Raw genomic sequence first — 20,860 nt, 5'->3', positions numbered from 1 at the left:
AAATAAGACCATGGGTGGAGAGGCTGCTTTTCCCTTCTTCGGGAGGATGGGGGATGGGGAACCAGCAAGGAGCCACAGAGGTTTCCGGCTCCGAGGCTCTCGCCCCTTCTCCAGTACTCTTTCTCGCAGACACTGTGCCCTGCATCCCCTCAGGCATCACAAACAGCATGCTCACGTGCCACGCCCCCATTCTTCTCTGCTAGGCTTCTCCCAGAGCAGGGCATACTCTCCCTGCTGCTTTTTTATTTTTTAAAAGCCCAACTCAAATTCGGGTATCTTTCTCCCTCTACCAGCCCCGCCAAAACTTTCAGTGAGCTCCACCCACTCCACGTGGACCTCCCTTCCCTGTCCCAGCAACCCCTGCGAGAACCCCCCCCCACCCCCCAACACGTGACCAATTGTTATGTTTCCTTCCTGGGGCGGCTTTTTCGCTGGCACCAAGTAACGACTGAACAAAAGTGCCCCCTTCAGGGTGAGTGTAGGGCAGCAGCCTGGGGAGGAGATGAGATTTGATTGAGGGCTGCAGTACAATAAGGGGAATGTGGTTGCTTCTGCTTAAAATGATTTCATATCCACATAGTTCCCTGGTTAATAACATGAAGGATCACACAAAAAATGGGACAAAAAAATGAGACAAATTCAAGAGAAGGGATATCATCAACGAAAACTACTTTGGCTCTGGAGGGGAAACTCAGTGGGTCAGAGCTTGTCCAAATACTCCCAAGGTTATGGGTTCCATCCCCAGTCAGGGCAGGTACAAGAGTCAGCCAATAAATGCATCAATAAGGAGGACAGCAGCCTTGGCTGGTGTGGCTCAGTGGATTGAGTGCCTGCCTGCCTGTGAGCTGAAAGGCCTCAGGTTTGATTCCCCATCAGGGCATATGCCTGGGATGCAGACCAGGTCCCCATGTAGGGGTGTGCAAGAGGCAACCGATGGATATCTGTCACATATTGATGTTTCTCTCCCTCTTTCTCCTTCCCTTCCCCTCTCTCTAAAAATAAATAAAATCTTTTTAAAAAGAGAGACAACAAATCAATGTCTCTCTCCACCCCCACCCTTCCTTTCTCTAAAATCAATTAGAAGAAGAAGAGGAGGAGGAGGAGGAGAAAACTACTTTGGGAGGATAGTTGGATAAAGTGTTAACCCCTAGTTGCAAAGTTGGTTACCTCTACTCTACCTTCATTTCCCCTCGAGTTCTTCATGATGTTGGTAGAGCTCTCTGAGATCCTCAAATACCAGACAAGAAACTAAGAGTTCTTTAGTTAGGGGCTGGGTAGCTGGAACATGGCCTCTTTGAGGGTGGGTGTTCTGCTTTTTTCTTTCTTTCTTTCTTTTTTTTTTTTTTTGCCTCCTTCACTACCTCCCCTTCCCCCAACAATACAAAGTAGTTCTCCCTCTATGGGCTCTTAACTCCTGAAGCCGACATAAATTATTTCCAAACCAGAGTCTCCTCTCAGCATTGGGAACATTTGCCCTGGATGGGAAGAACCCCAGGAGATCAGGTCGGAGGAACGGGGAGTGGGCAGGACAGCAAAAATCAGTCCAGTGGGAAGGTTTGATGAGCAGAAAGAGGGGACTGACCAGAAAAGGCTGGAAAATAGGTCAAGTGAAGCAAAACAGGGGGAACTGGTTTCCTTGGGAAAAATTCTGATCGAGGGTTTGTCCGTTTTCCTCCGCACTTCTTTTCCCCACAGGAGATGTGAGTTAGGAGACGGGGAAGGGCATTGGGGTGATGGAAGGTATGTGGTCAGAGGCTGACTGGGAGAGAGATGTGTATCAGGCTGTGGTCAGAGAAGGAAGGGTAGGGCAGGGATTTAAAACCAGAATGATCCATTCTGGAGCCATTTGTCCCTCCAAAATCAAAGAAGTCATGAATAGTAGCTAGCCCAAGAGCAAAAAATCTTGGGGTCCAAGGAGGGGGACCCCATTGAAGCCAAGAAGCATGCTACCTCTGGGCATTTTCCACATTTGTAGAAGGAAATGGGAGGAGTTCTAGGGCGAATAGGGAAATAGTGTCCTATTTTCCAGGGAACCAACTCAAAAACAATCAAGCTAGAACGTTAAGGACTAGGGAAGACACTCGCTTTCCTGAAACTCAGCCATCTGTCGGCGCTCCCATTATCAGGTGCTATTTCCAGAGTCCTGGGCCTTGGGGAGGAAAGGGAGGGGCCCTGGTAGAGAGACAACGAGGGAGACCCGATGGGATTCTCCCTCAGCCCAGCTGCAGTTCCAGATATTCACCACTCGGGGGCTCCCGAGCTCAACTTCAACTACAGCCCCAGAGTAAGGGGGAGAGAGGCAATCTGTAGAGGACAGTGTGGGGCGTCAGTAATGACCCTGAGAGCAGAGAGGTGACCTAGGGGTCACCTGCTCTGAAAGGGCAGATCTTTCTTGCGGCCGTTGGGAAGCTTCCAGCCTCCACTCTCTCAAAAAGGACTCGTGGCGCAGAGAATCAGCCCCCTACTTCTTACCCTCTTCTCTGTGGCCATTTCCTCCCCTGCGCGTTTCCTTCCCCTCCCCCATCCTCTCGATGGGAACACCACCACCATCCCCCCCCCCCCCCCCCCCCCTGTCNCCCCCCGCCAGCCCCCCCCCCCCCCCCAGCCTGTCGGAGTCCTGAGAAATGCTCTCATTCTGGCTCGCTGCCAAGCTGTGGACTTCCTGGGCTTTGGGGTGGGGCTTGGCTGAGGGGAAGCCCTTTGGATGGGAGTGCCACCCTTTGCTCACCAGCTGGAGCTCATTCATTTTCTCTCTGTCTGTCTGTTTTTGTCTGTCTGTCTCTCTCTCAAAAGGCTCATCTATCATTTTCTGTCACCACCTCCTAATTTCCTACCCCCACAATAGGATTTCCTTGCCAGGGCAAAACATCCACACTCTGGAGGCAGTGGGCATCCTAAACACTGTGGTTCATTGTGAGAGAGAGAAAAAGCCCCTATTTCAGAACCTGACTTCCCTGTTCCAGACAGTCTGTAGCTAGAAGGAGAGGCTCAGCTGTCAGGATCCGAAGGTAAGGTGTTTACAAATGGTCATTTGGTTCTGGGGTTCCTTGCGGATCCTTCTCAGAACCCATGGGTCTAAGGAAGTACATGTGTCTTTATATAGTACAGCCTGGGAATGCATTTCTGCACATCTGACCACCTCTACTCAGCCTCCATTTTCCTGAAATAAGTCAGCTGAAATCTGAACTCATTGGTCCATATCAGGCCCAAGGGAAACTTTCCAGCCAGCTGCTGCAGACTGGGGTAGATTCAGCAAGAACGAGGGGCAGCAGAAACCACCCCCAAATCTGATGAACAGAGACCAGGCCTGTCAGAGACCTCCGGCACTTGGTCAAGGGGTTGTGTGCAGCAATGCTTTTGCATTTGGGGGGGAGGGAGTCTTCTGGTATCATCCACAAGTGACCAGGTGAAAACTCAGTCCTGTGGCACCCCCTGCCTCGCCGTCCCTTCCTGGCCACTTTCATAACTGAGGGTCCTCATGATTCATTAGTTTTAAACCCTGGAAATCCTCCCTCTCTCTCTCCCTCCCTCCCCCCTCCCCCTCCCTCCTCACCTTCCCTCCCCAGACCTAACATTTCCACTGAATAACCAGCAGCCCCCAGGCACAGTGGCCCAGACCTGACCGAGGATCACACCGTCTGAACCTCTGGCAGGCTGAAGATAACATCTTGACCTAAGTAAGTTATGTTTCAGATCCTGACCTCTAAGGTGGAACTGTCTCCTGGCTGCTTTCCTGTGAAACTGAACAGAGGGACACTGGAAAAGACGTCAGAACAGTCCTTAAGATCTGAAGAAGTGATTTATTACCTTTACCTCACCTCCACCCCCAATCAGTGCCAGGACCACCCCTAACCCATGCTGTCTTGTGGTTTGCCCTATATGATCTGTCACCCACATGCCATTTTTTGAGCATTAGCTCCCCTTTCTGCTGGGTGGCACCATTCATCAACAAAATAGCCAATATTTCTCCTCTGGAGTTCTTGGTGTTTCGTGTTCGGCTGGCTCTGCTGGCGCCCGGTGGACCGACTCTTTCTGGTCTATAACACTTTTGCAGCCTGTCTCCCTGACGTCATCATCGACAGACCTGTGCCAGATTCCCAAGTTCCTATCTTGCAACCTCAGCCCCCACACCCAGGGCCTGGGGAGAGCTGATGTAGGTCACTGCAGCTGAGCCTGCAGGCTTGTCTGCTCCTTGAGCCCAGAGCCTTTCAGGCAGAGAGTAAACTGTGCAAAGAAGCAAAAGAAAGGGCGTTATGACCATCAGAAGAGAGCATATTCCTAAAAAAAATGAAGCATGAAGAGGCCACTAGTCAACTGGGCACATTTGAGGCAGTAAGGAGAGCTGTGCCACCAGGAGGCTGTGTGTGATGGGGGGGAGGCCAGGGGAGAGAGGCTGAGCCAGGCTCCCATCCCTGGCTTCCTCTAACCCCTCCCAAACGTCGCCCCTCTACCCCTGTTCACCCTCGTTCTATTTGCTTGTGTCAGGGAACCCTTCTGATCCCCAGCCCCCAGTTCTCCAGTCACTCCGCTCCCCAGGCTCAGGTTTCATTCTCAGGAGCCTTTGTGATTGTCTCAGAGACCCTCTGTTTCTTCTGGTCACAGTCTCTGGATCTCAGGAAGCTGGAATAGGCCAGGATTGTCCACACCCTCCCCCATGGAAAGACTTTTCCTGCTTGTTATCTGTTAAATTCATTTTGTGGGGGTACTTCCAACCCACTGGGACCTCATTCCTATTCTGGGCTCTCCCCACCCCTGCCTCTGAGATCCCAGGGAGCATGTGCGTGCGCAAGTGCATGTCGCTGATGTTCTTTTAGTTGTGTGTAGGGAGTCAAGGACCTATGGCTCAACTAGCTTGGGATGCCCATGGCTAGCAAAAATAGACAAGGGACCAGTTTCTGCCTCCAACTTCAAAACCATTTAAACCCCAATCGATTGCTCTAATAGGAGTCTCGGGGCAGGAAGAAAAGTAGGTAAGACGGAGAAAGGATAAACAATTACAACCCGAGTCTTTTCTTCCCGATTCTTCCCCCAGTGCCCTCCCTTCTTCCCCTTTCAAACCTTGGCTGTTCCTCTTCTCACTACTCATTGGCCCCCATTTCCAAAATCCTTGCACACAGCAGGCATTCAATACATGCTTTTTATACTGCGTCTCACTGCGTCTGGTGACTCTCTGGCCAGACTTTGAAAGGAAGGAGCACAAAAGGAGGAGGTGGACTCCTTAAATCTTGAGCTGGGTCCTCTTACGGGGCTGATTGATTGCTAGGGCACAGACGATTCTCAGACCTCAGCGGGCAGCACGTTCTCCCGGAGGTCCTTCAGACCCGGGTTGCTGGGCTCCACTGCTGAGTTTCGGACGCAATGGGGCCCGATAATTTACATTTGTAATAGGTTCCCGGGTGACACTGACCCTGCTACTAATCCTGGGACCACCGTCTTAGACCCAGGGATCCCCAACCCCTCACCCCAATGCTCTCCTGGATGCCTAGCTGGTTCCAACTTTATATAGTTTAGGAGGAAGTAACAGGTAAGACTTGGAAACAGGTGACTCCCGCTCAGCCCTCTACCCGGAGGACTACAGGGATGTAAGGAAGGGCAAGGATGAGCAGAAGTTGGTCTCGGACTAATTGCCTGTTCTATCTCTTTTTAAATAGTCCATTAACTCTATCCTTATTGAAAGTCACTTCCCAAAAACATGTTTTGCAGCAGCAAGGGAGCACTAGGAATTTCCTGTGGTGAGGCAGCCCCAGTGCGGGGAGGGGAGGGGCGGGGAGAGGCAGTGCTGAGCGAGCGCCTTCCCTTGGCTCGGGCAGGGCCACGTGCCCCACCCCCTCGCTTGCACATGTCTCAGCCGCCACCGCCAGCAGCAGCCGGGCTGTTTATGAGCGAGTTGTTGTGGTAGAAATGGAGCAGGCTGCACATGCCCAGCCCATGTGACCGGGGCAGCCCGCGTGAGCCTTGAGCCGGCACAAACACACTCGGCCCTGTCCTCTGCTGGCCAGAGAAACGGGAGGAAAGATGGGGAAGGAGTGAAGGGCACTGGGTGCCCTTCTGCTCCTCTCCTGGCTCTTTGCTCTGCTACTGTCTCCTTTTGTCTTTCCTGAGCCACCGGGGGGAGCAAACACCAAGGAAAGAAACATGGTTTCCCCGGGCATAGTCTCCTCCCAGGCAGCCCCTAGGCGTTTATACAACCCAGAGCCCTGGGTCCCAAAAGAACAAAGGGCCTCCCCAAGCCAAGAGCACAGAATGGCCCCAGCCAGCCCTGGAGCTCATGTGCTAATGTCAGCCTGTAGCCAAGACTTGGTTTTCCTGCAGTCTGGCTCCCCCAATAGGGCTGCCTTGTCCCCTCTTTGGAAGGAGGACACCACACAGAGACGCAGCAAGCACCCATTCCAGGATTAGGACAAGAAGAGTTCTGGGATTTACAGGGTCAGGGACACAAAGCAGGGTTTCTTTCTGTATCAGTGGTCTGTAAAGTTAGTGGACAGGAAGGAGGAAGTCTGCCAACTGGGGATAGGGAGGAGCTGAGGGTAGGGTGGGGAGAGAGGGGTGGAGATCTGGAAGAAGTTCACACTAACCCTGGTGCAGCTGGAGAACAAACACGGGTGCAGAACACAAGTTCAGCCTCCACGCCTCACGGAAGTGTCCCCTCCCGCCCGCCTGGCCCTCCCAGCCCCGTGGAATCCTTCTCTCAGCACTCTAGCCCCAGACCCCCACTTCCAGCCCTCTGCCCCAGCCCCCTGCCCATGACCCTGTTTCTGAGCAGCAGAGCCTCTTACTGAGATGTGAGACTGTGCTGGAGTCAGGCGGACAGTAGGTTAGCAGGAACAAGCAAATGAAATGAGCACGACCCACATTTCCTCATGGAACCAAACTTCGCAGATCCTGCATTGCAGAGCTAGCGCTTTTTTTTTTCTTTCTTTCTTTTTTTTTTTTTTTTTATCTCTACTGGGCCTCTACACATGTCTGCATTTTTGCAAACAGCACAGATTTTTTTCAGGGTGCAAATGCGCATTCTAATGAGCAGACCTCCTTCCGGTGGCATTGAAAATCTCTTTGGCAAATTGCTTTACCCCCTCCCCTCCAATTTAAAAGAAGAGGAGAGATCCCAAATTTGTCTCTCTCTCCTTCCCCGGCCCCCCTCCCCCAAGATACCGCAGTCTTTCCAGCCCAACTAACAGCTGCAGACCAGGGGAGAGGGATGAGAGGAGGGAAAATGAGCCTTGTTTCTTCTCTCCACGCAGGCTGAGCTGGCAGGGCTGGGGTTGCTTTTTTTCCTGGGCAGCCCATCGCACCCCCCCCCTTCCTCTCCGTCCCAGCCAGTGTTTATGTAAGCCTCCTTAGAAGCTACACAAGGCCCCTTACGCCTGCCCAGGCTGTGGCTTCTGCGAGGTCCATCCTGCTCACGAGGACTGTCATGAGCCTGGGGCCTCCCCAGGCAGCTGCATGGAGATCTGCAGGGGCCCAGGGACTGGGGAAGGATACTAGATAAGAAGAGGGTTTGAGACAAAACTTGGGGTAAGGAGTGGAAAAGGAGGCAGGCCCACAGGCACCCCCCTGCCATACATGCACACTCCCCACACCCATTGTCCTGCATGTCAGTCCTACAAAGGCTCCAGGGCAGCCAGAGGGCAGGTGCAGGGACCTGGAAGACGACACCACCAGCAGCAGCAGCAGCAGCAGCAGCATAGCGAAGGTTGGACAGGATGGCCTTGGCGTAGTGTGTGCTGGATACCACTGCCCCCCCACCCAGGAGGAGGACCCCCACACCAGAAGGCGGGCAATCTGGGGCTTGTCCTTCCACCTCCAGAGACAGTCCATGCTACCTCCTGGACCCTGTGATGTGGGTGGGATCCTGGCCTCTAAGAGGGAGACCTTCCTTCAGGTTTTCCAAAGGATCCGCTGAAGAAGCATTGGCCCAGTTTGGTGGGGCTGTTTTTAGAGGTATGCATCTCTCAGGCAGGTGAATGGGAAGACTTTGTTTCTTTAGGGCTTTTTACACTTCTGTCTGTTCTTGGTGGTCTTCCTCACTCTCACTGAACCAATCCTTTCATTTTCTCCTTCCTTCCTTCCTTCCTTCCTTCCTCTTTATAGAGAGGGGGAGAGAGGGAAAAAGAGAGTAAGAGAAATGTAGATGTGAGAGAGAAACATCAATTGGCTGCTTTTCATACACACCCTGATGTGGGATTGAACCTACAACCCAGGCATGTGCTCCAGACTGGGAATCGAACCAGCAGCCTTTCCCTTTTGCTTTATAGGATGATGCCCAACCAAGCCACGCCAATCAGGTCCCAATCGATTCTTTTTTAAAATGTTTTATTTATTTATTTTTAGAAAGAGTGAGAGAGAAATAGCAATGTGTGGTTGCCCCCCATGTGTCCCCCACTGGGGACCTGGCCTGCAACCCAGGCATGTGCCCTGACTGGGAATCAAACCAGCAACCCTTTGCTTCACAGGCCCGTGCTCAATCCACTGAGCTACATCAGCCAGGGCCCAATCGATTCTTAACACAGGCATGATGGCTCTTTAAAGGGCCTGGACCTGCCTGCCCCTCTCCCCTCATCACCAGCTGCAGATCCCAAGTCTGAGAGAGAAGAGAGTTCAGATGTGCCTGCTTCAGGTACCTCTATAGCAGTCCACGTGGAAATTTGTTTGTTGCATCCTAGGCTGGCCCCCTTCTATCTTTATAACCAGACCAAGGGAAGGTAGGAAGGAGAGAGGGAAGAGTTTAAGGATCAGAAAATGTGGTTGGAATTACAAGAGAGATTCTGGGAGGCCGAGGGACTGTAGGGGCAGGTGTAAGGAGTGCTTCGGGCTTCTCTGATCAGGAACTCGCCTGACTTCCAAGCACCATCATCGCTTAGGAAACACCATGATGAGTCTATTGCGCAGACATGCCACTGGAAGTAATTCTTGTCAGGAAGGACAGTCTTGCTGGCGGAAAGAGTTTTATCCTCAGGCCTGAGGTTGAATTCCCATTTGCCATTTTCTTTTCTCCTTTATCCTCACCTGAAGATATTTTTTCATTGCCTTTTAGAAAGAGAGGTAGGAAGAGAAAAAAGGGAAAGAAACATCAATGTGTGGTTGCCTCTCATGTGTCTCCTACTGGGGACCTGACCTGCAACCCAGGCATGTTCCCTGACTGGGAATTGAACCGGCAACCCTTTGCTTCACAGGCCCATGGCAACATATTCTTTAAAATTTTTTAATTTATTGATGTCAGAGAGAGAGAGAGAGAGGAAGGGAGAGAGAGACAGAGAAATGTCAATTCGTTGTTCCATCTCCCCATGCATTCACTGGTTGCTTTCTGCACATGCTCTGACCAGAGATGGAACCTGAAACCCTGGTGTGTCTAGATGATTCTCCAACCCACTGAGCTCCTTGGTCAGGGCCTGATGTGGTTTCTTAATTTTAAGTAAAGTGCTATGCAGATACCCTTCCAGACAGATTGCCTAGTCTCTGGAGCATCCTGGGCAAGTTAATCCATGTCTCGAAGTCTCAGAATCCTCATCTCAAAAATAAGAATGAGACCTACAGCCTAGGCCACGTAGTTAAATTGGTTAGAGCATCGTCCCGATATGCCAGGGTTGCTGGCTCAATCCTGGGTCAGGGCACTTACAAGGGTCAACCAGTGAATGCATTATTAAGAGGAACAATGGGTCTATGTTTCTCACTTCCTCTCTAAAACCAATTTTTAAAAAATGAGACCTGTAGCATGGGTTTGTTGTGGATATTAACTGAGGCAACGTGTGTAACGCACTTAGCACAGTGCCTGGCATACGGTTGGTACTTAATACATACTTCTTGTTTCCTTTCCTTGGTAAAAGGAGTAGTGAGGTAAAGACAGAAATTGAGACAAAACACGTCCATGGAACCCAGTCCTGAATCATGCCTCACCCTCCCTGTCTCCATCTCTCCCCAAAATCAAATTAACTCAGACAAATCAGCTCAGACCCTTCCCAAGACATCAGGCTCGGGAAAGCTGGCTGGCCTTTGAGAGAACAAGGAGAGGATCTGGAAAGGTAGAGGACGAGTCTCTCCCAGACACATGTCTGGTTTCCTGATTCTGGGGCATCCCCAGGGTTTCTGTCCCAGGTTTGCATCACCTGGGCAGGCTGGTTTTACCCCTGGGCAATGGTTTGCTTGGTGAGAAAGGAGGGGGAAGGGAAGGCACCTACTGAAGCTTGACCTGGTTTCTGGCAGGGACCCACCCTCAGTCAGTAAGCGTTGGCCCACAATTTAGGCCACCCAGGATCTGCACAGGGTGTCACCCTATTACCCAGAGCAACCTACTGCCAAGAAGAATAGGTCTTGGATCAAACACACATATCCGTACACACTCACACCATTCACACTTACGTACCCACACAGACAGCCTCTCATTCACAATCATATGATCTCTCACACACACACACACACTCTGGCCAGAGCTTAAGAGCTCTCAATCCCTCGCCTTTCCCTTCTCTGGCTCTGCTGTCCTTCCCAGTCTAAAGAAATTCAGGATTAAAGACATATTCAGAAACACACACACAGGCATGGGATCCAACCCTGCCCCTAACTGGTGAGGTCAGTTTCCAGAAACCCAGACTCTGAGGAGTCTGAGTAGAAGAGCATGTAACCTGGAGCCAGGGCTGTGCCTTGCTGTGCCAGGTCTTGGACATGTATCCATTCCACAGGGTTCCCATCTGAGTACTGTTTATTAAGGGTTCAGTTCCTTCTTGGGCTGAATTTAGTTATGGGAGGAATGGTGTGTGTGTGTGTGTGTGTGTGTAAGTGAACTAGAATGTCCAGCTGGCAGGAGGGATGGGAGGCTATGTTGAGATGCACCTGTTGTCTAAAGGTCAAGGTTGAGGTTTTGTCTGGAGGCCAAAGCTAGATTCTACTCCTGGTCCCCAAAAGCCAGGCAACCCTGCCTTTCTTGCTCCCTCTGGTAGCTCTGGGTCCCATAGTCCCTGTCTTTCTCCCAGCAGCTGTTGGCAGAGAGAGAAACAGGATGAATAGACTAGAAGCTTCTGGAGCCAAGAGAGAGTCCTGCCTCTCATTATTCCATATCTTTCTCTCCGGTTGTAGAAGGATGATCCCAGATGTACTTCTTTGTCAGGGAGGAGAGGAAGGCCCTCTGGGAAGTGCAGAGGAAGCAGGGAACAGAGGCAATCCCCCTCTCTCGCCTTCTCCCTCCCAGCCTCCACCTCCATACCTCACACAGGCTGCAAAACAACCCAGCTTTTTGCCAAGTGTTAGGCTGACTGAGCTTCAGCTCTAGCTGCCTCTGCTTCCTCCTTCCTCTCACTTGTTGCAAACCCAGAGAGGGAGCTTTGACCCCTGGACTTCCCCCTATAGGGACAGACACCGGCGAGTAGAAAAGAGGGTGAGTGGGACCACCAGAGCAGCAAACAGCGCTGTGGGCCTTGGGGAGGTCCCAGGGCAACCAAAGGGAGGGTGCCAGTGGTGGTGCCAGGGCTGGTGGAAAGTTAGAGGTCATGCCAAGGGCCCTGACTCTGAGTTGAGCCCTGGGCTGGCCCTGGCTCTGATGGAGAGTCAGAAGGGGCACAGAGAGCATGCAGCGCCAGACATGGCTTTCCCTCCAGAGTCCAGGCGAAGGAGGGAGGGGAGGTGGAGGCTGAGTTCTGAACCAAGTTTTCCTGAAAAGCCTCTTTCCTTGTTTGTCCTAGCCCCTCCCAGTCCCTCCCACGCTCTGCTGCAGCTTCCCAGCTCTGGGCCAAACGGCCAGGGCAGGACAACTGCCTTCTCTCTCCCACTTTCCTTGGGGCCTGGGGAACAAAGCTAAAGCCCCAACCACTCTAAGGAGCCCATTCTAGGGAGCCCATCTTCTCCCGAGTCACAGGCTACTGGGATCAGCGGTCAGGCCCACTGCCCAGCCACCACCCCTTCAGTCAACTTCAGAGTACTCTCAGAGTACTTACTCATTTCCTTACTACCCAGCTATTTTCTTCCTTGGTGCCCACACTCCTTTTCTCTACGTCTTTGGTGGCTGTCATGTTTCCAGGCATACATCGGTGCTGCCCCAGGAGCTGCCAATGAACAAGTGGAAAAGGGAAAACAAAACAAAACCTTCCTAGAATCACTGGGACCCAGGAGGAACCAGCAGGAAGCAGCAGGTGGCCCAGGTTCACTTCGCTTCTTGAAGAGGCTCTCATCCCTCCCTATAACCCAAGTCCCCCAAAAGGACAGGGAAACACGTCTACCTGAGACGTGTTTTTACCAATGGAGCAACTGCTGCTTTGAAGGGAGATGCTGGCTGCCCCTAACCCCTCTTCAGCATTTCACTTGCAAGTCTGAGGTTTAGGGCAGATGAAACCAGCAATGGATATCTAATCTGACCTTGGGCTGGTCATTTCTGAGCCTCACTTTCCTCATCTGTAAAGGATGAAAGGGTAAGATGCTCTTAACCCTGGATGTTCCCTTCTGTGGAATCGGGTGGTGGGAGTGTGGGTGTCACTGTGCTCCTGGCCCTTGCCTTACCTATGGCCTCATTCCTTTATGACCTCAAAGCACTTTCACCATAAAGTTCCCCTCCCTTGTCCTTTTTATTTCCCAAACAAAAGGAAATGACTCATCCCCAAGTCACCTGGAATGGGTGGGATGGTATCATACAAGTAAACAGGGAGTCCCTAGTGGTATCCTCACCCCCATAGCAGCTCTTTTCCCTAGGGATGCTCTTCCTAAGGTGAGTAGGGGGGGTAAGGGGTAACGTTTCCTTTTGATCTTAGGACTTGGTCCCTCAGCAGAAGTACTGACTGGGCGGATATCTCTTTCTCCTACTTCTTTCCCCATGTCACCAGGAACCTCAAGGCGAGGTCAGTTCTGCAATCACGTGAAGCCCTCACGTTTGCAAGGTTTGCAGAAAAGGCCTGCAAGCTTTGATCTCCCAGGGAGCAGCGAAGCTTGCCAGTCCCTCCCCAGGAATTCACATGCCTCTGCCATACAGGCTTTCCAAACACGCCACCCTGACTCTTCAGAGCACCCCACCCACCCGGCTCTCAGCTCCTCCCCCGTCCCAGCAACAGTTTTTGCAAGGCAGAAAGAAGGAAATATGCACAGTCCGCCCACTTTGCCAGTGGACTACAAATCCCGGCAACCTTGACGTTACGCAGGCGCAAGGAGCTCAACGTGCCTGCTGCTGGAAAAGTGTGTCACTGGGGCACGAGGCGCTCCCTGGGATCACATGGTACCTGCTCCAGTGCCGCGTGCGGCCCGGGAACCCTGGGTTGCTGGCGCCTGCGCAGAGCCCTCTGTCCCAGAGAAAAAGGCTGGGGCAAAAGGCGCCTGAGATTGGCAGAGTGAAATATTGCTGCCGAGGGAACGTAGCAGGGCACACGTCTCGCATCTTTGCGCCTGGGTGCTCCGTTTCTCCTCATCACCTACTTACTTTCTGACTGCAACCTCTCTACCTCTGGGACTTTTGCACCGGGAGTTCCAGATTCGCTACCCTGCAGCGCTGCGGAGCCATCAGGCAGTAGCACCGGTGCACTGCGGAGACCAGACCCTCCTTGCTCTCTCCTAGCCTGAACTACTGCAGGCTAATTCCCTTTGGCCCCCCTCCCCCACACTCTCTCTGCTCTTCCCATGCAAAGCAGACCTCCGTTGGCTCAGCGTCCACCCCTTCTGCAGGGCTGCAGCCCGGTCACCCCAAGAGCTTGCTACAGGGTGCCTCCACTCCCCTCCCTCAGCCAGTGCCCCGGGGGAGACAGCGGCAATTGCAACCTCCACTTTGTCTCAAGGTCCAGTTTGAATGACCGCTCTCAGCTGGTGAAGACATGACGACCCTGGACTCCAACAACAACACAGGTACAGAGATTACTATCATCCTCTCTCTTACTGTCTCCTCACTTCCATCTATGTTTAAAACAAGAGGAACTTTGTAAGGGACTGGGGACTCCCTCTGCCCTAGGATTTGCTAGCGTAATGGGGACCATAGGCTAGGATTTCAAGAGGTTGTTTTGTTTTGTTTTTGCTTTTCGGCCTGGAAATGCGCCCAAAGGCGCCCTACTTCCAGCCCTCAGAGTTCTAAAGCTCACTTTAGCCTGAAGGACTGGGATCCCGGGATCCCGGGCAGGGGGAAATGGAGAGCGAGAGCGGGTACGTGTGGTGAGATGAACAGTTTAGAGGGACTCGGAGCTTTGGAGCAGTGCCCCCAAACGCCCTCGCTTGTTCGCCCCTGCAGCTGTGGTATGCTTGGCCTTCTCCGAAAGAAGGCCCCCTCCTTCCTCTCTTCCTCTTCCCTAGTTTCCGCAGACTAGAAGGAACCTGAGAAGCAGTGAGGTGATCGGGACTCCAAGGCAGGAGGGGCTGGGGGAATGGGTCAGATCTCACTGGGGAATCCTCAGTGACAGTAGGGAGCGGTACTTGAGGAGCTGGGAGAGTGGCGCTGGTCCCCAGGGAGGACACCCACAGTGCCCGGGTGGCCGGGAGGGCTCACATGGCTGCGGAACCGGGCCCACGTGCTGCGTTTGTTTTCATTCAGCAGAAGCCGTGGCCGCCACCTCATTGGTCGTTGCCTCTCGGCCCTGTTACATAATGAGCTCCGCCCCCACGGTTTCCCCGGCAACGCGTGTTCCCTTTTCTCCTCCCCTCAATAGTCCCTGCCTGTCTTGCGTTCACTGCCCGGCTCTGGCCCGGGACCCGGGGAGGGGCGGGACGGAGGCGGGGGCTGCTGCTCTGGATTGACGGGAAGCGGAGAGGGCGGTCCTTCGAGTTCCGGGGTTCCTCGTTGGGGAGCCACGTGCAAGACGCACACGTGGAGCAGAGACGTGAGGCCTGCTGAGGGCCCGGCTCCCGCCCCGCCCCGCCCCGCCCTGCTCTGCTGAGATCTGGGTGAAGCTGGGCTGACTCACCGCCCCCGCCTGCCTCCTTTTCCTGTTCGCCTGCCCGGGTCCCCCCTCTTCCCCATCACCAAAGCAGAGTAACATGGAGTCATCCCTGACCTCCATTGGCCTCATGTTTACACTTCTCAAAGGGGCCTGACATTTAGCCACCCTTCTCCTTTCCACGTTATTCTGTTTGCACCTATTCACTGTACCACCTTTAGACTCAACTTCTCCACGTTACAAATTCTTTCTGTTCCCCAAGCATCTTTTTCCTTAGTCTTGCCAACACGGTCTTATTACCCTCCCCACCAAACAAGCAGCAGTTTGCTTCCTAAGGACTTCCCCAAAGCGACTACCTTCCAGAATCATAACTGAAAGGACATAAAGTTTCTCATCTTTTTGTTTGTTTTATGGAAAGGCAAACTGAGACCCACAGAAGGGCCTTGATGTTCTGTAGGTCACAAATCAAGTCGGTGGTGATGGATCTACATCTCAAACTAGGCTCTTTTGAGTGTGCCCCTCACTTTCAGATTAGAAGTCTCTTTGAAGAGTTTTCTCTTTTGGAGATGGGTAAACTAGGTCAGGTTCATTTACCACCAAATAAATATCCCATCCCCCACTGTCAACCTTGAAACGGTAGGAGCTGAATCTGTTGTGCAACTATTTTACAGGGAGCTGGGTTCACCCTGACCAACCTTGAGCTATTTTAAGGTTGCCCTGCCTGGCTTAGTGTGTGTCAGTGGGTGAGCAAGACATGTGCCTCTGGAGACACAGTAGCAGGACCCGTGTTGGCGCACACGTGTCCTGGGAGCCTCCCTTCACTCACCCTGCCCACAGCAGGCCAAACTAGGTGCTTGGCAAAGGTGTGGCAGGCAGGTCACCTTTTTCTACTGCTGATACCACAGGAACACAGCCGCCTGGTTGGCCCAATGTAATCAGAGGGCCAAAGTCCTAGAGTGCAGAGAGCCAAGGTTGTTGTCACTAGGCTGAACGATGTGGAAGGGGGGGTTCCAGAACCCTAGGCTGGACAGTTTGTCCTTCACATCCACCTCCTGCGATGTGCACCACCCGGTCTTTCTCAGACTCAGAGGGAGTCCACTCAAACTCTCACTACTGAAGGCTAGAGGAACCAAGCCGGGCAGGTTTGATAACTTAAGTACCTCTGGAGAATATATCTTATTTCATTTCAGTTTGGGAGGAATGTGATTCTTCATTCTCCCTGCTTCTCCTCACTGTTGGCTTACTGCCGCTCCATGGCCTCATCCCTGGAATGGTCTTGGTGTTAAAATCGGCAGCTGTTTATTTTGGAAGGCTGGGCCTCACGAATGAGTCGCAGCTGCTCATCCCATGGTTAGGTCTGCCACCGACAACTAAGTCATTAGCTGCAGTCACTATTCCCAAGGAAGGCATCCAGGGCCGGGGTTGGGGGGCACATATGTGAGATGCCCACAGGGGTCAGGCCTCTAGGGCGGCACCACATACCCAAGGCAGAAGCAGAATGTACCCTGCAAAGGGTCACGGTTGTTGGTTGGCTCTGCAATATCTAGTATGTGTTGGGGGGTTGCTTATTGTGGCTCTTCTGGGGTTCCACGTGGTTAACTTCTGAGTTGCCTAAAGTGTTTGGGGGGAGGCAGGTAGGGGGTGAGCAGGGCGGTGTCCTAAGATGATAACTATATGGCGCCTGACAGCTCCTTCCCTTGTGTTCTCCTGCCAGGTGGCGTTATCACCTACATTGGCTCCAGTGGCTCTTCCCCAAGCCGAACCAGCCCTGAGTCCCTCTACAGTGACAGCTCGAATGGCAGCTTCCAGTCCCTGACCCAAGGCTGCCCCACCTACTTCCCACCGTCACCCACAGGCTCCCTCACCCAGGACCCAGCTCGTTCCTTTGGGAGCATTCCACCCAGCTTGAGCGAGGATGGCTCTCCTTCATCTTCCTCATCATCCTCTTCCTCCTCCTTCTATAATGGGAGTCCCCCAGGGGGTCTACAAGTGGCCCTGGAAGACAGCAGCCGAGTGTCCCCCAGCAAGAGTACCAGCAATATCACCAGTGAGTACATTTCTAGTTGATCTGGGGGAAAGGACTGTGGCCAGGCCTAGGTTGGGAGTCGGTGTCCACGTGAAACACCTATTCCCAGGGCCTACCCTGGCCTTGGTGATTTCTCCTGGAGTTGCACCAGCTTAGTCTGGTCATTTGAGTGCCCCCTAGATCCAGGGGCCCCTCCTCGGTTTCCCCCCAGAACTTCCAGCCCGGAAAACCTTAATCTCTAGCCTCCTGCCCCCTCGCCCGCTCACTGCCCGTCTCTTCCCACAGAGCTCAATGGCATGGTGCTGCTGTGTAAGGTGTGTGGGGATGTCGCCTCAGGCTTCCACTACGGCGTGCATGCCTGTGAGGGCTGTAAGGTGAGACAGGTTGGGGGCAAGGGAAGGGGCAGGTGACCCACTCCCCCAGGACGCGTAAGTCTGGCCTGGATGGAGATGCTCACTGGCTGCCCCCGCCCTCCAGGGCTTTTTCCGCCGGAGCATCCAGCAGAACATTCAGTATAAGAGGTGCCTGAAAAATGAGAACTGCTCCGTCGTCCGCATCAATCGCAACCGCTGCCAGCAGTGTCGCTTCAAGAAGTGTCTGTCCGTGGGCATGTCCCGTGACGGTGAGGCGGCACTGTTGCCCCGGAGTACCCCACGCCCTCCCTTTTCCTTCCACCCCAAGCTTCTGAATTTATCCCTCCCTTAAAAAAGTCCTAAACTCAGATACATCATACAGGGAGTCTCATTTGCATAGGGGACACCCATACTTCATCCTCTCCGGTGAACACAGTTCTTTCCCTTTAGTCCCTGTGTCACCTCCTACCACAGTCCCTACTCGGAAAACCCCTCCACGGGTGCGGCCTTGCTGGTTTTCGTTTTGCTACGGAACCCCAAGCCTTCAGGGTCTTGCCCTCTCAGGAGGAAGGAAGGAAGAGAGCATGTGAGTGTGTATGAGAACTTCCTGACCCTGCTCTCATCCTGTCACAGCTGTGCGTTTTGGGCGCATCCCCAAACGAGAGAAGCAGCGGATGCTTGCTGAGATGCAGAGCGCCATGAACCTGGCCAACAACCAGTTGAGCAGCCAGTGCCCACTGGAGACCTCGCCTGCCCAACACCCGACCCCAGGCCCCATGGGCTCCTCACCACCCCCAGCTCAGGCCCCCTCACCCCTAGTGGGCTTCTCCCAGTTCCCACAACAGCTGACGCCTCCCCGATCTCCAAGTCCTGAGCCCACAATGGAAGATGTGATATCCCAGGTGGCCCGAGCCCACCGAGAGATCTTCACCTATGCTCATGACAAACTGGGCACCTCACCTGGAAACTTCAATGCCAACCATGCATTGGGCAGGCCCCCACCCACCACCCCACATCACCGGGAAAATCAAGGTTGCCAGCCTGTTCCCAATGATAACCTCATGGCTGCCCAGCGTCACAATGAAGCCCTGAACGGTTTACGCCAGACTCCCTCCTCCTACCCTCCTTCCTGGCCCCCTGGCCCTGCCCACCACAGCTGCAATCAGCCCAACAGCAATGGGCACCGTCTGTGCCCCACCCACGTGTACCCAGCCCCAGAAGGTGAAGCACCTGCCAACAGTCCGCGGCAGGGCAACTCCAAGAATGTTCTGCTGGTGAGGGCACCGGGGGTGAGGTGGGCAGGGGGCCTGGAGGACTGGATTTAGCATAGGGCAGCTGGGTGTGCCAGGGAGCTAATGCAAGGATTTCCTCTTCCCGGGGGAGGATGCTCAGCCCTGCAGCCAGGGCTCTGCCTGAGAATCCCTGGTCTCCACTTGAAAGACCTATCCGCCACAGCCACAGCCTCTCACTCAGGCAGACTCCAGGGCCCAGAGCTGCAGGGGGAGCTCATCTGAACTAGCCTGGCTGATACTCCCCTCCCCAAATCCCTTCCTCCAGGCGTGTCCCATGAACATGTACCCACACGGATGCAGTGGGCGAACCGTGCAGGAGATCTGGGAGGATTTCTCCATGAGTTTCACACCCGCTGTGCGGGAGGTGGTAGAGTTTGCTAAGCACATCCCCGGCTTCCGCGACCTTTCTCAGCACGACCAGGTCACTCTGCTGAAGGCTGGCACCTTTGAGGTAAGTGACCTTTTTTGTGCTCCCTGCTCTTAACCTTGAGAAGCACCCAACAGAAAGTCTTGGTGTCTGGAGCAGGCAGTGGCTCTGAAAGGCTTAGAACCCCAGTGTCTGTCCTTACACACTCTGATGAGGAGGGGCAGAAGGCCTCCCTCTCCTGCCTCAGGATGGCCGGGACTTCTGTCTTCTCAGCTGGGGCCTAATCACATCCCATTGCCTTAAAATACCACTTTAGGGCACAGTGCTACCCCCATTTCAGGCCTGAGCAAGTAAATGTTAGTGAAGTGACTTGCCCCAGGTCACAGATAGTGGCATAGTTGTGACTCACATTGAGGCCTGTAGGATTCCAAAGCCAGTGGGATAGTTCCCATCCTTCCACCTGGCCCCCCACCTCCCATCAACCCATTCAGAAATTGTCCCCACTGTTTACTTGGAAATGTAGTAATCCCCTCAGAAAACTCGAGGGGTGCTTTGGCAAGTGGGCCTGCCACCTCAACCAGGATGACTGTCCCCCGTGTAGGTGCTGATGGTGCGCTTTGCATCACTGTTCAACGTGAAGGACCAGACAGTGATGTTCCTGAGCCGCACCACCTACAGCCTGCAGGAGCTCAGTGCCATGGGCATGGGAGACCTGCTCAACGCCATGTTCGACTTCAGCGAGAAGCTCAGCTCCCTGGCGCTTACCGAGGAGGAGCTGGGCCTCTTCACCGCGGTGGTGCTTGTTTCTGCAGGTAGGTCAAGCTTTCGCCCGAGCCTGGAGCCTGACCGGTGGGGAGGAGGCGGACGCAGTTCAATTGATCACACCTTTTATGGAGTACCTACTCTACGCCAGGCCCCATGCTGGGCGCTGGGGATACAGACACGATTCAGACACAGTCTAGCTTGGGAGACAGACTCATGCCCGACTAATTATAAAACAGTGAAATAAGTGTCACAGTAGAAGCATGAACCAAGGGCTTTGGAAGCACAGACAACTATTTCTGCCTGGGGAGCTGGGGAAGGAGGTGACACTTGAGTGGGGCCTCAAAGGACAAGTAAGATATTGCCAGGCAGGGGTGGGGGTTGGGGGCTGGGAGGGGCAGGGCCAGGCAGAGGGAACTACAGAGCAGAAAGCAGGGGAGCCTGGATATGTTTGGCCTGTTTAGGGAGGGAGTGGCCTCACGGGATGGGAGGTGCCCAGCCCCGCCGAGCCCATGCTGCCATGCTGGGGCAGAGGCCTGGAGAGAGGAGGTGTACTCCCCTCCTCCTCCTTCCCCTGGGCCCTCTGAGGGGCTTCAGGGAGAGGCTGCATTGCCCGCCACGTCCTCCTGGTGGACGTCCTCCTGGCGGACGTCCTCCTGGCGGACCTCCTCCGGGTCCTCGTCAGAGGAGCTCAGGGAGCCTGCCTCACTGCTGTCGTCTTCCCCACAGACCGCTCGGGCATGGAGAATTCCGCTTCGGTGGAGCAGCTCCAGGAGACGCTGCTGCGGGCTCTTCGGGCTCTGGTGCTGAAGAACCGGCCCTTGGAGACTTCCCGCTTCACCAAGCTGCTGCTCAAGCTGCCGGACCTGCGGACCCTGAACAACATGCATTCCGAGAAGCTGCTGTCCTTCCGGGTGGACGCCCAGTGACCCGCCCGGCCGGCCTTCTGCCGCTGCCCCCTTGTACAGAATCGAACTCTGCACTTCTCTCTCCTTTACGAGACGAAAAGGAAAAGCAAACCAGAATCTTATTTATATTGTTATAAAATATTCCAAGATGAGCCTCTGGCCCCCCAAGACTTCTTGTAAATACCTGCCTCCCTCCCCCATCACTGAGCCTCCCCTCCCCCCTATTTAAACCACTCTCTCCCCTCTAATTCTCTAGCCCCCCAATTTGTTCTATTCCTGTCTCAAATCCAATAGTTCACAGCTGAGCTGGCTTCTGTGGTGTGTGCT

General features: G+C 53.8%; 1 protein-coding gene across 2 annotated transcripts; it reads left to right on the top strand.

The window, feature by feature from the left end:
• Positions 1-13,171: 13,171 nt before the first annotated feature.
• Positions 13,172-20,838, top strand: NR1D1 (nuclear receptor subfamily 1 group D member 1). 2 transcript variants are annotated; one of them, XM_037033301.1, is made up of 8 exons: positions 13,172-13,806; positions 16,540-16,872; positions 17,137-17,225; positions 17,329-17,473; positions 17,838-18,478; positions 18,762-18,947; positions 19,465-19,675; positions 20,355-20,838. In XM_037033301.1, exons 1-8 carry the CDS (start codon positions 13,776-13,778, stop codon positions 20,552-20,554), a joined length of 1,836 nt encoding a protein of 611 aa, XP_036889196.1. In that variant the 5' UTR covers positions 13,172-13,775; the 3' UTR covers positions 20,555-20,838. The 2 variants fall into 2 exon arrangements, with proteins under 2 accessions (XP_036889196.1, XP_036889195.1); XM_037033300.1 differs by lacking the exon at positions 13,172-13,806 and having other exon boundaries at positions 16,485-16,872.
• Positions 20,839-20,860: the final 22 nt, after the last annotated feature.

This window comes from Sturnira hondurensis, unplaced genomic scaffold (genome assembly GCF_014824575.4).
Source record: "Sturnira hondurensis isolate 20B ecotype Veracruz unplaced genomic scaffold, ASM1482457v3 Scaffold0021632, whole genome shotgun sequence".
Classification (NCBI taxonomy): Eukaryota; Metazoa; Chordata; class Mammalia; order Chiroptera; family Phyllostomidae; genus Sturnira; species Sturnira hondurensis.
Note: the sequence above shows the minus strand (reverse complement) of the source record. Positions and strands in the feature narration are given on the sequence as shown.